Source organism: Mchenga conophoros, linkage group LG9 (genome assembly GCF_057382185.1).
Source record: "Mchenga conophoros isolate Kocher_MC1m ecotype Shallow Benthic linkage group LG9, M_conophoros_male_GT1.1, whole genome shotgun sequence".
NCBI lineage: Eukaryota > Metazoa > Chordata > Actinopteri > Cichliformes > Cichlidae > Mchenga > Mchenga conophoros.
In genome coordinates, this window is record NC_140534.1 from 23,947,322 (window position 1) to 23,964,073 (window position 16,752).

The following is a 16,752-nucleotide window of genomic DNA, read 5'->3' on the forward strand; positions in this document are numbered from 1 at the left end:
AACAACATCCACAGGGAGAGTTTCAAAGCCAAAACCACTGTGATTAAAAAGAACACAAAGGCTCATCTCATATTTCCCAAAAGAAAACTCTTGATGATCCCCAAGGCTTTTGAGAAAATATCCCGTGGAGTGAAAAGACAAAAGATTAATTTTTGGGGGGTTTGAGTCCAATTAGATTTGTCATAAAACTAATACCACATTTCATAAAATTAACATGAGAACAATCAGACATGGTGGTAGCAGTGTGGCTGAAGCTGCTTTGCTGCTTGCCATAAGTGATGAAACCAGGAATTCTGCACTCTACCAGAAAAGCAAAATCCTGAAGGAGACTGTTTGGCCATCAGTTTTTTTCCATTAGAGAAATTACAGTATGAGAAAGTTTTTCCTTTTTACTTACTTGAATAGTTAAATAATCCTTATAATTGAGTGTAAATAATTTGGTATTATAGCACAAGCTTGAGTTGAATACATATACGATTAGACATGTAAACTTATACAGTTAGAATGCGCAGCTTATGTGACAGTCCAGCTACGAGTAGGATAAAAGCTCTTCGTCCTTTCTGTTTTGGCAGGCTGCAGGCTCCCTGATGGCAGCACGGACAGCAGCCGGTTGTTGCTGGAATCCCATGCTATCTTCCTGGCTATGGATCATTTCATGTATATGTCCTGTTGGTTGAGTAGACCATCCTCCCAAGGACCAACTGGTCCCATCAAATGCAGATCCTCATCCAGGTGATGATATACAGTAGGGAATCCTGTAACATAATCGAGCCGATCGACATATATGAAGCAGCTATGCAATACTACACATGTTAGAGCTGCTGTATGCCCTCAACAAGAAGAAATGAAGGAGAAAGCAGAAACCAGATGATAAATCTGGCTTTCATTAACTGTCACATTGTATTTGTGTTTCCTTGTGTTTTAGTTGACACTGAAACTAATGCCTTCTGTGATTTGTGTCCCTGGTTCATTATTAAGAGTAACAGACTTGTCCCCCAGCTCAGACCATTTCTTCCTGGTAAACACTTTGCATGGCTGTTGTAATCACTGCCAGAAGATTGTTTTGCTTAATGACATCACCAGAATCGTGGTTTTAAATTTAGAGTGAGAACCTTTATTACTTCTTTCCAGTGAGGCCCTGATAGAACTATAAAATGTAGAGTCATGCCAGAAAGTTGGTATTGGATGTTTGACTTTGATTTCAGCTGTTCTCTTGTTTTTGTTTTTCATTTCTTCTTTTTTGGTAAGTCAGTGTGTAACTGACACTATAGCAAGCACTGGGCAGGCACGCTTGTTGAAATTAGTGTGTCATTAGTGTCATGAGAAAATTACCCCTTTAAATCTTGCTGTCTGTCTTGAATAGAAATACTTTCAACAACAGAGATTCCTCCTATTCGGAAACTCAAACTAACGCAGACCAAGTTATAACAGTAGAACAACCCTTGCTTTTGCACTTTTGCAAAAATTTCAGTCCAATCATTCACAGCCAAAAGAAGGATTAAAGCAATTTGACAGCTCAGCACCAAACATATAACTTATAACAGGGATTTTTGCCCTGTGGGTTTGTGAGGGAACTCTCTGCAGCTGGAAAATAAAAGTGTTTGTGGTGCAAAACCTAATGTTTTATTTTGGAAGCTTGTGACAGGAATATGCTACAACCATTGCTTCAGTTCACTGACTAAATATCCATTAGATATCTGAAAAAGCTAATGTAATGTTCTTTAGATTTGATTACACCCTGACAAAAATGTCCAGAAGTCATACAGGGTATTTCATTTTCTGCCAGAGACAGTAATTGGAAATGTGACATACCATAGAGCTGCAAAAAAAGCAGGAGGCCATCTATAGAGTTTTGTCTGCACTGAAGATTGAAGTAATGACATGTCAAGAGTCCACGGTGGTGGCAGTAGCACTGTTGACAAGTTTAAACAATGGGTATGTGGTGTGGGTGAGAAAATTGCATTTAATTACACAAAAATGGGCAAGTGCAGGGTACAGAAACTGGGAGATGGCTGCGGTGACGGGGGTAATGGCAGAGACGCCATTAGCTCATCGTTGCAACAAGACACACCTGGACCTCATTATCCCCACTCTATCTGCCTGCGTATCAGGGGATACTTGGAGACTTTGGATGGCAACACGGTTAAATACAGCTGTTTATCAACCTTTAAAAGGAATGCCGGCTGTTTGAAAGTTTCCTGCAGCACAGGTGGTGTGTTCTTAAGCCCGCCTTTTAATTTAAGCTCATTTTTGTGGAAAACAAGAACACACAAGCCTCCAGCATTCACTGTCACTTGAAGTGAGTAAAAGGCTAAATAGTGTTGTAGCTCCCTGACGACAGCAGACCATCCTCTATTTTTGGCAGTGTTGTGGAGACAGTGGGTTTAAAAGCGCTGCTTAAATTTAATCAAGCTGCAAGAAGAAACAGATGATTCATTAGGGAGACAGGTCTCAAAGAAGATGCTCAATACTGAACAGAAAACAGCAAAAATGGCTTAAAAAGATGAGAGAAACAGGGACAATTGAAGACAAAACTGCTCATTAACTGGTAACTAACACAAACAATAGTGAGAATAAAATGTAAAGAATAATATATATTACTCATTTAATTCATGTCAGTGCAATAGTTTAGGAAATATATAAACCAGAATATTGACTATCTGTCAGTTGGCCCTGGATTTTGTTCTACTTTGTGCTCTATTTTTAACACAACCCTCTTTTTCTGGTATGGTTTTGCAATTGCACTGGTGAGTCACATATAACAGAAACCCATAAAGCATTCATGAGAACCCGCAACTGCACTGTGATTGTAAAAGAATGGGTTTTATTTTTATCCCAATGCTTTGATCACTTCACAGAAAGTGTAATTACTAGTCCAGATCAATGGAAAGAGTAAAACTCATTTTTCTTACTTCAGCAGGTCATCTTCCCGAGCACCCAGTACGTCACCACGTCATCGCCTGGCTCCTGTGGTCACATTTATGGGATTTTAGGGCTTCCATTGGCCCAGGGTGTGGCTGAGGGATTCCTCGAAGGAAGTGCTAGAAGGTAACACTGCATTTAATCTTAGACCAAAGACCTTTAAATAGCACAGCGTGCACATTTGTTATAGTCACAGAGTCTAGCTGCACAAGGGGAAAGGGTTTAGATATGGATTAATTCCCTCTTTACATGGATGGCTTTGATCTTTCTGGTACAGAGAAGAATTCATGGTTCCAGTTACAGCAGAAGCAGGAGACCATCACACTACCACCACCGTGTTTCACTGCTGGTTTGATATTCTTTTAATGAAATGCTGTGTTAGTTCTACACCCTAACCCTTTTCGTAATCCATGGATGACATTTTTGCCCAGTCTCTTTCTTATTGTTAAATCATGAAAACTTTGACTGATTTTAACTAAAACAAATGAGGCATGCACTTCTCTACAGTATGTTCTGGGTTCTTTTGTGACCTCTTGGATGAGCTGTTGAGGTGATCTTGGAGTAATTTTGGTAGGCTAGCCACTCCTGGGAACCTTCCTCAGTGTTTTCTATTTGTGGATAATGGTTTTCTGACATCTCAAAGCTTTAGAAACATCTTTGTAACCCTTTACAAGCGGATAGATTTCAGTTACTTTGTTTCCCATTTGTTCTTTATTTATTTAGATCAGGGGTGGGGAACTCCAGGCCTCGAGGGCCGGTGTCCTGCAGGTTTTAAATGTGTCCTTGATCCAACACAGCTGATTCAAATGGCTAAATTACCTCCTCGGCATGTCTTGAAGTTCTCCAGAGGCCTGGTAACAAACTAATCATTTGTTCAGGTGTGTTGACCCAGAGTGATATCTGAATCCTGCAGGACACCAGCCCTTGAGGCCTGAAGTTGCCCCACCCCTGATTTAGATCATGGTATGATCTGTTGCTTTTGAGATCTTTCAGCCTACTTCAGTTTCTCAGACAGTTTCTACTCAAGTGATTGAGATTTGACTTTCTCGTGTGACTTTCCACACTTAATTCAGGATTTAACAATGGGGCAATTACTTTTCCACACAGAGTGAGGTAGGTTTGGATAAGAACTGACACTAACATTCAATCATCTTTGTCTGATATTACAATATGTGTGATGATCTGAAACATTAAGTGTGACAGATCTGCAAAGAAATAAGAAATCAAGAAGCAGGCAAATACTTTTTCCACAGCTCTGTATATACATGTATTATAGTGTTGGTCTTAAAAAAATCTCTCTCAATTCTGATGGCAAAAGAGCCAAACGGGACAGGCGGCAAAAAAAAAAAAAAAAAAATCTCTCTAAAACACAAATGTCTGTTTCATTTTTTGACTAGTTTGTCAAAAATCTTTCTTTCTTTTTTTATTTACAAATTAAAACAGCTTCTAAATCTTTTTTGTAAACAAGCTGTTTCTGATACACTTACCTTCATAGGCACGGGCAGTCTAAACTGACTCCAGTCCAGTCTAAACTGACTCCAGTCCAGTCTTTCTTATTTCAGTGTAAAAGCAAACAACCATCCCCCATTTTATACTTTACATCTGTTTTCTTCTACCCTTGTGGGTATATAGTGTTTTCTTAGGCTCCATTTGCACAGATGTTGCTTCAGCCATTTGTTTATCACCCTGGGTTTAAAATACAGATACCAGAAATTCCACTCTCTGTATACTGTTGGGAGACAATTGTAGTCACTGCAACACAGAGCAATCTGCGTTCCATTTTATTCTCAGAGCAGAACAGCAAATGTAATGAGAAAACGTGTTTTCTATTCCAGCTTGGGTTTCGCCGATTTATCACAATACTAATAGGATATGCTTATTGCATGCATGACAAATGCTAACAGATGTTAAAATGAATTTTAACATCTTTCAACGTCATTAAAAATATGCAGAGTGATTACACCAAGCAGTTCAGTTAATATAAAATAATCAGCCAAACTTGTGAATCGATTACTACTATAATGCTGGCTTGTTGCTAGAGCTGAAGAATAAATTTGTTTCATATCACAGTTATGATTTCTAACAAAGGAAATCACAATCTGCAAATACAGTTTTAAAAGTATAGATTGTTAATACTTCATTCGAATTAATACGGTTATATTTTTGTAATGTTTGACAAATGTTTTTTGATCTGAGTTTGTATTTTTTCATTGCAACGTCAATATTGAACTACAGCTTGACTTCAAAAACCTTTTAATGTTGTAAATCACAAGTCAGGAATACAAATAATTCAGCCCATCTAGTTTCCCGAACCGACACGTCTGCTTAACCCACCACTGTTGTAGTATATTAAATATGTTTGACTCACAGATGTTTATTTTTTGTGTAACCAATTGTGTCATTTTTAAGTATATGTATTGCAAAATATTACACAGTTATCGAAAGCAAATGTGTTTAATTATAATGAAGTTTCAAATGTTTTGGACAAAACATTGTTGTTTTTCCAGAATGTTTTTCACAGTCTGGAACATGTCAGGCATCAAAATTGCCGCACCGACATCAGTGAGGTCATTCTGTGTGGTCTGAATATGTAATTCCTAACAAATGTGGAATGTTCCTTGGAAACATGATAGCTTATAGCAGTAACAGCAGTAACAACTCCAGTAAATTCTGTAATGTGTGCTCTTTTACAGTACATGTCAAAGGAGAGTGATTTTTTTCTAAGGAAGTCTTCTAAATCCTTGTTAAATTGAATTTGCAACAATAAAGGGATTGCTCCTCACAACAGATAGTAAAGTTCCCAGTGGTGTTGATTGAAATGTGGGGTCACAAAGAGTTCAAAGGTGACAGTTTTACACCTGGTGGTAATATTTGTAACAAGCTGTGGTGAAATGTTAGCTGTGTGTGTTACCATTTTTGCAGGCATCTACATAGCGCTACATTGTTAATCTCAAAAAACTGTTCCTCATTTTTCATGGTTGAAAACCAGGGTAAGTTTAAGTACAGAATTACAGTTGTCAGAAAAATAGATTATATTTAGTTATGTTAGTGAGGTTATGTACTTAAAAAGTTAGGTACACACTCTCTGTTTCCATAGGAATTAACAGGGTAATTAGCAGCCGTGTGCTGCTAATCAAATATACCTCATTAATTTGATGATGACCAAGTATGAGGACATCTATAAAAGCAGATGTTTTGTCAGTTTGCTGGTCTGGAGCATTCAGGTGTGTGCCACAATCTTCCAAAGACTAGACATCCCAGTAAATCCACGTCAAGTTCAGACTGTACAATACTCCGAAAAACTGCAGAGCTACACGTTGGACTCTACAGGCCTCAGTTAGCATATTAAATGTAAAAGTTCATTAAGCACAATTGGAGAAAGACTAAACAAATATGGTTTATCTGGAAGGGTTGCCAGAAGAAAGCCTCCACTCTCTAAAAATTACATGTCTTTGGAAAGTTGCTTTTGAACAAAGCTAAACACTGGAACAATTTGGAGATGTTTGATGCACACTGCCACATTTGGTGAAAACCAAACACAGCTCATACCAACTGTCACCTTAAAGTCACTAAAGTGACCATGAACTCCTCTGTATACCAAAGTATTCTAGAATAAAATGTGAGGTCATCTGTTTAACACCTAAAGCTTGGCCAAAACTGAGTTATGCAACATGACAATGATAGCCAAGAAAGCAACAAATCTACAGAATTACTAAAAAAGAAAAGAATCAAGGTGTTGCCCAGTAAATAGCCCAGTAAAGGTCCAGACCTTAACCTAATTAACATGCCAGTACCGTAAGAGCTGTACATAAACAAATGTCTGTAAAGTTCAATGAACTGAAGCAACACTGTAAAGAAGAGTGGGTCAAAATTTCTCCACAACAATGTGAGAGACTAATGAAGTCAAATAATCGTGCAGTCACAGTGTCTCTGTAGTGTATTGGTTTATACATCTGCCAAACCAATGAAGGATTCCTGATCCCTGATTCTTGTAGCAATCCCTTATGAACAGGAGACCAGCTAATAGTAGCTATACTGTATATGTATTTGTGTTAGAATGCTAAAGTTAGCATTCTAATATACAAAGACTGACTTGGCTTGTTTACACTGGCTTATACTGAGCTGCCATAGTGATGCCCCTGTAATATGGTGGACTAGTATTGCCTATATTTACTCATCTCCATCTTTGCTGTGGGTATTGGGCACTAGTTTGGGAGGTTTTTGTGTGTCACAATTGCTGTGAACAAGTGGTTGTTATGGGGTTGGATTCATTGAAGGCAGTTTATTTGATTGTACTGATACTCTGGTCTATTTATACCCAATACAATGCTGTGATATTTTGTTTCTCTGTGCCTACTATGTGACACAGCCTAAAGGCAGAGTTGGTTTACTGAGGCTAGAGTGATTATCAGCCCTTTACTTACAGGGCGTTGGGTCTTGGAGGACAACTGTTGTTTCCTGTTAAAGTTGTCACCATAGTGAAGTGTGGCATAGCTTGAACTGTGTGTTGTATCCCTTTTGCAAGTGGGACACTGGACTATTTTGTCCCTTCACTTTTATGATCAGTGTACTAATAAATTATCTTTTAGAATTTTATTGGTTGTCATCTTTTGCCCACGGCTGAGAAGGTTGGTCAGATCTAGAATCTGTGTGTGTGTTACAGCCCTTTCATAAACCCTTTAATAAAAGAATGGATGTCACTTGAAGCCTAGAAGAGCTAGGCTTACTTGCACATACAGAAAATGTGACTTGCTCTATCATAGACATCGCCCGTCCACAACAATCTGACCATCTATCCACCTCAGTATTACTGCAAATATAACCACTGCCATACCTATGTCATGAGAAGAATTTTATTTGATGATCAGAAAAAAAGGAAAAAATGGCATGAAGTGTTATTTTTAATCACATCCTCCCTCCTCCACGTGCACTCCTCCACACTATTTTCCAACCACAGCTTAATTATCTGTACCACTCAGAGAAGTAGGACATCATGTATTCCGGAAAATATTGCCATATAACATGAAAACCATCTGCACCACAAAAATAGCTGAAACTTGATATTTGCCATGATTCACACATATCCTTAAGTATAATACAAACCCTATATATAAGAGAAATTTGCCCTTAAATAGTTACCTTATAAGGAAGCTCTTAATCTAACTTAGTAATGATAATTTTCATAAACACCAGGCTCATCAAAAGATACGAGTATTTTCACAGCAGATAATTTTTCCATTGAATAAATGTCATAACAAAAGGTGCTGTTGTTGAAAAGGCTGTTGTAAATGAGAATTACTTGGACTTATCCAATGAAGGTTTGCAGCTTATTTCAGAAGGGAGAAAATGAATAGTTTTCGTTTCCCTCTTCATTCTGCACCTCAGATCAGGTTTTTCCATTAAAAATTCAACATTCAGAAACATTAACAAAGATGTTTTAAGGAAACCGATGAAAGACCAGATGAAGGTGGTTACCAAGCACAGTGCCTTTACATAACCGTTTACAAGGTCTGAGCATTGTTATTAAACATATTGAAATGACTATAACAAAGAAGTTCATTCATAGTACTAAAGTTGAACTTTTTCACTATCAGTGGTTGTTAATGGTCAGTTTCTACTCATTTTAGTATTGAAATCAAAAGAACATCACACATCACGGTTCTTTTTATTTTTTATTGATATTTTTCCATGGACTATTTGCACAATCTAAGCGTAGCTCATTTCCATTCATTGCGTGACTAAACAGTTTATCAGTTTACAGTAATAGTGCAAAAGTAGAAGAATAAGGACTCTAACTGTTTTTGTTATATAACTGACTGAAAATAGCAAAGTTCCCTTTTTTAAGATCACATTCTGGCTGAATTTTTTGGCGTTTAAACACAATCAAAGAGCCTTCAGAGGATCTAGCACCAGCATCTTATACTACTACTGTATTATAAGAAAAGGAAAGGCCCATGCTAGTGGCGAGAATGGGATTGGATTTTATTTCAACTGAGTATTATCTTAACCAACTGTATGCAAAGAAAAAAAAACAGACTTCATAAAAGACATCTATTAAGTTTTTATTTAGGTTTCGCATAATTAAGGGGTTTAAAAAATTATGTTTATAAAGAGAGAAATATATCCACTTATGGCTATTCTAAAAACAAGTGTCAATACATTAAAGGCAGAATAAAACACTCTGGACACCAAAAAAAAATGTAAGTTTACACCAGTAATATTATCTCTTTCAACTGGCAGTATATAGTACTTTTACAAAAATAAAAGCTTAAGTATTAATATGTAAAAATGGCTTATGATGGAGGCTAATTTTTCAGGTTTGTAAAGTCACAGATTACACAGTCATGGTGAAAAAAATATTTCACAAAGAATGTTTGACACATAACGCCTTTGCTACAATACTTTATACCACCCCTAATCACACCGATTGCCACAATTAATATGTATTATAATTTTAAATTGAAGTATGGTGAAAGAGTACCAATGTTCATTTTCTGCAAAATATTACTCTATTGTACTGGAAACTACAATATTGTGATACATGTAAAACTGTCATATAGGATATTAATGTAAAAGGTAAACATAATCAAAATTAAATGTAATATAAAAGAAAATGGAAGCAATATATGGATATTAAAATCATATAATGTACAAAATGATTTAAGAAAACAAACCAGTGAACGCTTTATGTTCATAGTATCAGGTGCAGGTGTGTAACGTCCAGAGCCAGTAGTGACCAACACTGTAATACAGTAGTAGCATGCATTTCAACCTGAGTTTATCAAAAAAATATACAATGTCATCAGATACTAATAACATTAGCAAGTATTTATATCGTTCATCTGGGCTGCTTATTCTTAAATGAATATCTAGCTCCCTCTAGTGGGGAAGACAAGAACAGTATGTCAAGCTTATAGCACATCCTTTCTACTTCCCACCCACCCTTTCCTTTAAAAAAAAAAACTGTGGAAAAAAATATTTTATGGTATTATAACTTCTGTTCACAGACAAGTACAATCATAGCTCACAGACACACAAACACTTGTTCAAAGCAGTGCGCACAGACATCGCTATGTGTGGCAAATGACCAAAACATAAAGCAATAAAAAACAGGGCACTGGATATCAGAACTACAGATAACTGAATTAAACGAGTTCCTTAGTTCTCACACAGTAGATACAAGCAGAGTAGATTAAGTAAATTAGTATCTTTACTTGTAATGTGACCAAATTGCATATGAGGGTTTCATACTAATCATATTAACACCAAACCATTTTTTCCTACACCACTGTGCTCCGTTTTTGTTTCCTTGTATATAAATGTATCTTTACCCTAAACGTTATTTTGCAGTAATAGCAAAGTTTTTTCGGGGTTCCAGATTGACTTAATGGTCACAATGTAAAACACACAGCAAAAAATATATTAAAAAAAACATTTCCTTTAAATAATTACAAGATAATAATTATAATAATGAAATCTTCATGAACACTGGCTAAACTAAAACTGCATTTTGCACTTTCAGCCCAATGACATGATTTTGCAACAAACCTGAGCAGCTAAGACTAAAACAAACCTTCTATTTCTTTGTTCATGCAAAGTGTTGACGTTGAGGTACCATTTGGTACTTTCTTTAAACTATTCCTTTGAAGGCTGTTCGATGTTAGGGCATTTGGGACTAATCATCATGGCTTTGAGGCCTCGTTCTTCTTGCAGAGGTACAAGGAAATGCGGTTTGGCTCCTAGTTAGTTGACTCAAAGAACATGAAATCCTGTATGCAAAATAAGGAAAAAGAAAGCGTTCATAAAAATGTTTAAAAATGTAACGATGTAATGCTTAATCGTCTGTTAAAATGCATCAGCCAAAGCATATATAAAATTTGTACTGCCAATTTTCTAGAAAAGTAAAAACATATTGAAAGAATTTAGCAAACTCTGTTTTCTATTAGTTGAAATTCAGGTGATTCTAAACCACATTTCCCACTAAATGAGGGCAAAGTTACACATTAAGTCAGTCGGTCAGCTGCTGGTTGACTGTGTTGAAAATTACACCTAATCTGCAGCTCAAGAACTCTAAAATTATATCCTTTACAAAGCCTTAACATGACAGGTTAATACATCATATAATCATTTTGATTAAAAGGTAAGTGAAGGTTGAACTTACAATGAGAAAACATGCGCCGATCATCACAGCCTTGATTTTCACATCCAGATCCATGGGAAACTGAATACCAAAGTTGTCTGAATCTGTGAATGCCTCCCTAAGAAGCCCTGTCCACTGCTTACTGATTTTCCCAATCTTGCTGACTTCATCGATTGTTAAAATCTGTGGAAAGAGTTGCATAAGAAAACAGATTGTGCACATGTGTTGCATTAGCGTAAAGGTCATTCCCTGGACTTGTTTGGTTTTACTGGAACAGGATCATCGAACAGCTCAGAATTCGATTTTGTTTTTTGCCCGCTGCCACTGAAATCTGAGATTTGTACGCTCCATAATGAGTTCAAAGCAGCTAGGGGATGGTAATATCATGCTTCAGTTACCCTTTCTTTGGATCTGGCAAAAGGCCTGTATCACTGACCCAAATCCCCTTCACAGCTCAATCTAATAAAACTAGCTGAGCCATGGAACAAAGCCTACACTATGCCACACAAGAGCATGCCCTGTGCAGTGGCTTCATTCAAGCCATGGGCTTGTGTTACTGGAAACACATTTCTCGCTTCAGAGCACGAGGAGGCTTCCTTTAAAAAAATAATGTCCAGTGGGTGTGAATGTAACCATGTCATGTTGTGTTTTCACAAATTTCACAGATTTCTCTGTGTTTGGGTAAACCCACCTCAAAGTCAACATCTGGAAGGCAGCTCCATCCGCAGAAAGGCCCATGAATTTTCAGTACAGGTTCGTTGTGTTCATTAGCAACAATAAATTTAGGGGAGAAGGGATGCCACTGTTGTATCACATAGCCCACTGTGTTGCCGGGGGGAGCCTGCACCTCCAGCTGAATGAAGCGTTATTAAAGAACAGTTTCATTTCTAGTCAGCTTTTAAAAAATACATGTAAAAATCACAGATGTGGTGCAAGGTGTAAACAATGAGTGATTTGGTGATCAAAGGGAAATACTGTAATTTAACATATACAAAGAGGATGTCTCTAAACGTAGTTACTCTCACCTCTTGTAGACAACAAGGGAAGAAGCATGACATGCACTTAAGTGGTCTGGTGACAGTGATGATTTCTTGTCCAAAATTGTCAAGGATGTGGATGGTGAAGGAGCGCAGGGGACCGCAACACTGTCGACTCAGACAGTCGTTCTCCTCGACAGCGTAGAAGACGTTCTGGCCCATGACATTACGAACTTCATACTTATTATTGCTTTCAAAACCAATAAGAGCTGCATGGATTTAAAAAAAAAAAAAAAACACTGAACAACTGTCGCTAAAGACATCCTTAAAATATGCATGTAGTAAACTATTTACGTACTATACCTTCAATCAACTCAACTTTCTGTTTGATGAGCAGCTGATCTACCTAGAAAACCACATAAGCAATGTTATTTTTTTATGTAACACTTGAGAGGAGCAGCTGTTGGTGGCGTAGTGTTATATATGCTGGCATAAACATAAATAACAGGTGCTGTATTATTTCTCCCTCTCCTCACTGCCACCCAGTCACAGGAAACAGCCCCCCCTCCCTGAGCCTGGTTCCAGGGGCGGATCTACTGTGGTGGCCTGGGGTGGCATGTGCCACCCTAAAATAATCTTTTCCCACCTCTAGTACCACCCAAGATTTGCATATGACAGTTGTTTATTAAAATAATCTATCATTAACACTTTGAGCCTAGCTTCAATTAGCATTGAATATCAATTCTAAAATGAAATATACTGTATAATCCCCCCCCCCTCATTAAAAATGGTTCAGCCCCTAAACCAAAATGGTTTTGTTTCTTGTTGTCAGAAGCAACCCACGGCACATTTTTGACGTTTTGTGTAAATTTAGGCGTGTAACAATTTGATTATTTGCTTAGGCTGCTGCCCCCGCGACCTGGCCCCGGACAAAGCGGATGAAGATGGATGGATGGATGGACAATTTGATTATTTCTAATAAGAAGAGTGAAGAAATTTCTAACTGATCCATGTCATGTTGTGTACTTTTCTGGATTGTATACTTATTGGTCTAAGAAAGATACAGATTATGTTTATATGAAACATGTGTATACTTACTGCATTTAATGTATTTATCCATATATAGTACATATTATAGAAGGTAACACCTGCATATGTGTAAAGAAATGGCTTTGATTTTGCCACCTAATCTGATTTCCATGCCACCCTCATGCAACTCTAAGAAAACGTTTCTACATCTGACCCTGCCTGGTTCTGCCAGAGGTTTCTTCCTATTAAAAGGAGTTTTTCTTCCTGCTGTTGCCAGGTGATTGCTTATAGGGGGTTGTGTTATTTTGGGGGAGTTCTCTTCACTATTTTAGGGTTTTTACTTTACTATTAAATTGCCTTGACTCAACTGTTGATGTGATTTGGCACTATAAAAATAACAGTGAAACGAACTGTTTCACTGTTATTTTTATAGTTCATTGTTTTAATGAGTAGCCCTGGATCTCAGATAGAAATAATCAATAGAATAGAAGAATTATAGCCCTGGATCAATACATTCCCCCCGAATTATGATAACTCTTATCAAAAATGGTAGTAGGGTATTTTTCTCCCCTCTTTGGGTCATTCAAGCAGCAGATAAACTTCAAATCACTTGGCACACACTCATTTTATGAGAGCGAGGCCAGAAGAGACAGAGGGAGCGTTCCCATTACTGTGTTTGTCACTTTTGGCCTCTGGTGGTAACTAAGCTGGAACGTAAGAAGCTTTTTCTAAAACAAAAAAAGGATGAAGGCAATGAGGCGCAGGCGAGGCCAGAGGGATCAGAGAAAAGAGTTGTTGCTATGGCAGCAGAGTAAGGATGTGAGAGCCACTGCCTCATCTACAAACTTTTGCTAGCCAGTTAATCTAGACAAGTTTTGTCACTGTTCAAATTTGTCAAACTTTAAATGGAGCTCTAGAAGCTGAGCAAAGCAGTGGGAACAAACAGTCTAGCATATGAGTACCAATCTATCTCTGATGACTTGATTTTTTTTTGTTCTGAAAGACAGCCTTTGATTGGATCAGAACAGCCTGGTCTCACATCTTTTACTAATTATAACAACTTACCCTCTGGAATAAACACATGCAGAGCATCTCACTTTATTTTAAGTGGATCAATATACTTTTACCATGGACTTCATTATGTTCTTCTCAACTTTAATGAATGGACCTAAAGCTGCAAGGAATGAAGAAAAAGACTGGTGGCTTCAACTAACTAGCAACTCTTTCCAACAGAGCTTATTCACAGGGCAGATGTTGACTTATCACAGCAAGCAAAAGTGTCACTATTAACAACAAGTGTAACAAGTGTAGCTTGCACAGAATTCAGTCACTTTTTCTTTAATTTTTCACACTCTCCTACTGTGACATGTCTGAATGCCTGTGTGAACATCAGTGGTGATCATTATATGTGGGGTTGTTAGTTACGTCAGTTTGGTTAAGCATTCAATTTAAGCTATTTAATTTAGAGGAAATATTGTCAATGCTACACAGCATTTTAATCTATGTAGTCACAAAGGATGAGTAAGTCAGGGTATGTTTCCATAGTTTTCACTGCTATGTGATTTTCTGCTGTGTCAGGTGGCTATTTAATATTAGGAACCAGAAGGAAGGTAATATTGCTCATTATGTCTGGCCTTGAGCATCAATTTAGACTTTTGGCTATGCAGATTGCTCCATTTAGAGTCACTTGTACTTTACCAACCTGCGTCAGGTACTCTAATCCTGGGGGACAGCCTGGTATTCCCGGGCTGGGCACAGCATACATGTTCATACCGTCCAGAGGGAGTTGATGAGACCTGTTGATGAAAAGTGTTTAAAACTGAGAAATGGCGCCATCTTCTGCTTATGTATAATCACAGTCGTGAACAAATGCTGCTAAACCGAAGCAAATGGACAACGATCCGTATATTTTCGACATCTATCTAGTATTTTGAGGTCGATAGAAGAGCCTGGGGGCATCGTTGTGCTCTCTAAGGTCCAGTATATGCTTTTTGTTAACCAACAGCGATGTAGTTATAGTCCAGAGCGTGGGGGAGCGGCTGCAGACCTACATGGTGGGCGACACAGACATTCTTGGTTGGTTCTGGAAGTGACGAGCTTCTGACGGGGAGACACCAGCTGGAGAAATCCTCTTAGTCCGTTTGTTTACACATAAGACTGCGGGCCTAAAGCCCGTGTGAGCCACACTAACCGTATTCAAGCAAGCAGATCGAGTCAGCGCAGATTTATGTGACCGATCGCGTTAAATATGTTTACTACCCGTGAATGTTTCGTCAGCTGGTGCAGAGAGCGCACCCCGATCTGCCTACTTTGGGATTCAGACAGAGCCAGTCGTTCAAAGCGACGCGCTACAATCAACACGAAAGTGTCTCTACACGCCCTCCGCAGTGCTAACTAGACGCGAGACACCCAGATGTTACAAGAGGGACAAAAAATACTCACCGATTTTAACCTGCTACTTAAAATAATAACGGGCCACTCCGGAACCAAACCAATGGAATAAAACTCGAATCTCATTGGTCGACGTGGTTGTACTTCCCATCTTCATGCACCAATGGCGATATGAGAGTATAGAAATGAACTCAGCAGAAGCAAATAGATTTGAGTAGAACTGAACAAAATAGAGCAAAATAAAAAAAAGGAATAACTTGCACGATTAGAGCGTTTGCATTACACAAAAGCAAAAGCAAACCAAAAATAGATAAGTATAATTGAAAAAGCAAACATTAATAATTAATGCTATTTAATTTATTCATTCATTATGCACACGTTAGCAGCATATCGGTTTTCCTGGTATTTTCTTTTTCCATCCTCTTGATGTCACCATAAATACGAGGAAACGCAACTCTGTGAAACGGTTTCAAGTATATCCTGTGCATCTTGTTGTGGATTTTACAAAGCAGTCTACAATAAATTCGAGCAGTTAGGTTATTTACACCAATATTAATGGTGCCTTCATAGAAAGCAACCCTTGCCATGTATGGTAATCACATCGCATATGTGTGCTTTTGAACTGCCTGCTGATAACAAGCCGATAGTTTCTTCCGTCTTTAGCAAAACGCAAAAAGCAATCCCCCCCCCCAGATGTAAATATTTGATTTGTAAGAGTAACATGACAGTTTTCTACTTTGCCTCAATCCATATTATATTTAAAAAAAAAAAAATACAACAGCCTTTCCGGATCTTGGTCATATATGTTAATTTCTTTGCATCGTAAAGGTCAAACTTTTTTTGAATGCAGACAAAATATAATCAGTCACAACAGTTTATCAGACCTGATCTCACACAGTGATTTCTACTACAGAACGTTTTTTTTTTTTTTTACAATCCCTTGTTTATGTGCTTTGATTAAGCTCTCAGATGTTATTTTTGTGTCTTCCTGTGTTTTAGTGCTATGATGCAATTGTTGTTTGATAATAAAGTTAATAGTGCAATGTCCAGAGGACTTTCAGATGTTAAGACCATATGCTGCCTCCTAAGCATGGATGGCATTTATTAAGATTGTTTCCTTAAGGGTAAGTACCCTGCAGTATATCTGGCTTTAAACTCACTCATTTGGCATTAATACCCTGATTATCTGTCTTTGGCTTAACTCCTTCTATTTTGAAAAACATTTTTTTTATACTGAAAATCACTATACAGAAATAATTTTATATTATATATTCTTATTGTTATATTCTACTG

General features: G+C 37.6%; 1 protein-coding gene and 1 long non-coding RNA gene across 4 annotated transcripts; one reads left to right on the plus strand and one right to left on the minus strand.

Annotated features, from left to right (window-relative positions):
• The first annotated feature begins 481 nt into the window (after positions 1-481).
• LOC146567301 (uncharacterized) lies at positions 482-13,281 on the plus strand. 2 transcript variants are annotated; one of them, XR_014893901.1, is made up of 3 exons: positions 482-732; positions 2,921-3,048; positions 12,942-13,281. It is a non-coding gene; the product is annotated as an uncharacterized LOC146567301 (long non-coding RNA). The 2 variants fall into 2 exon arrangements; XR_014893902.1 differs by lacking the exon at positions 12,942-13,281 and adding an exon at positions 11,728-12,078.
• On the minus strand, positions 8,964-15,687 carry LOC146567302 (phospholipid scramblase 1). Of its 2 annotated transcripts, none has more exons than XM_085287059.1 (7): positions 15,511-15,687; positions 14,771-14,864; positions 12,403-12,445; positions 12,088-12,308; positions 11,754-11,915; positions 11,084-11,245; positions 8,964-10,691 (listed from the first exon to the last, which is right to left on the minus strand). In XM_085287059.1, exons 2-7 carry the CDS (start codon positions 14,837-14,839, stop codon positions 10,662-10,664), a joined length of 687 nt encoding a protein of 228 aa, XP_085143185.1. In that variant the 5' UTR covers positions 14,840-14,864; positions 15,511-15,687; the 3' UTR covers positions 8,964-10,661. The 2 variants fall into 2 exon arrangements, with proteins under 2 accessions (XP_085143185.1, XP_085143184.1); XM_085287058.1 differs by having other exon boundaries at positions 15,120-15,687.
• Positions 15,688-16,752: the final 1,065 nt, after the last annotated feature.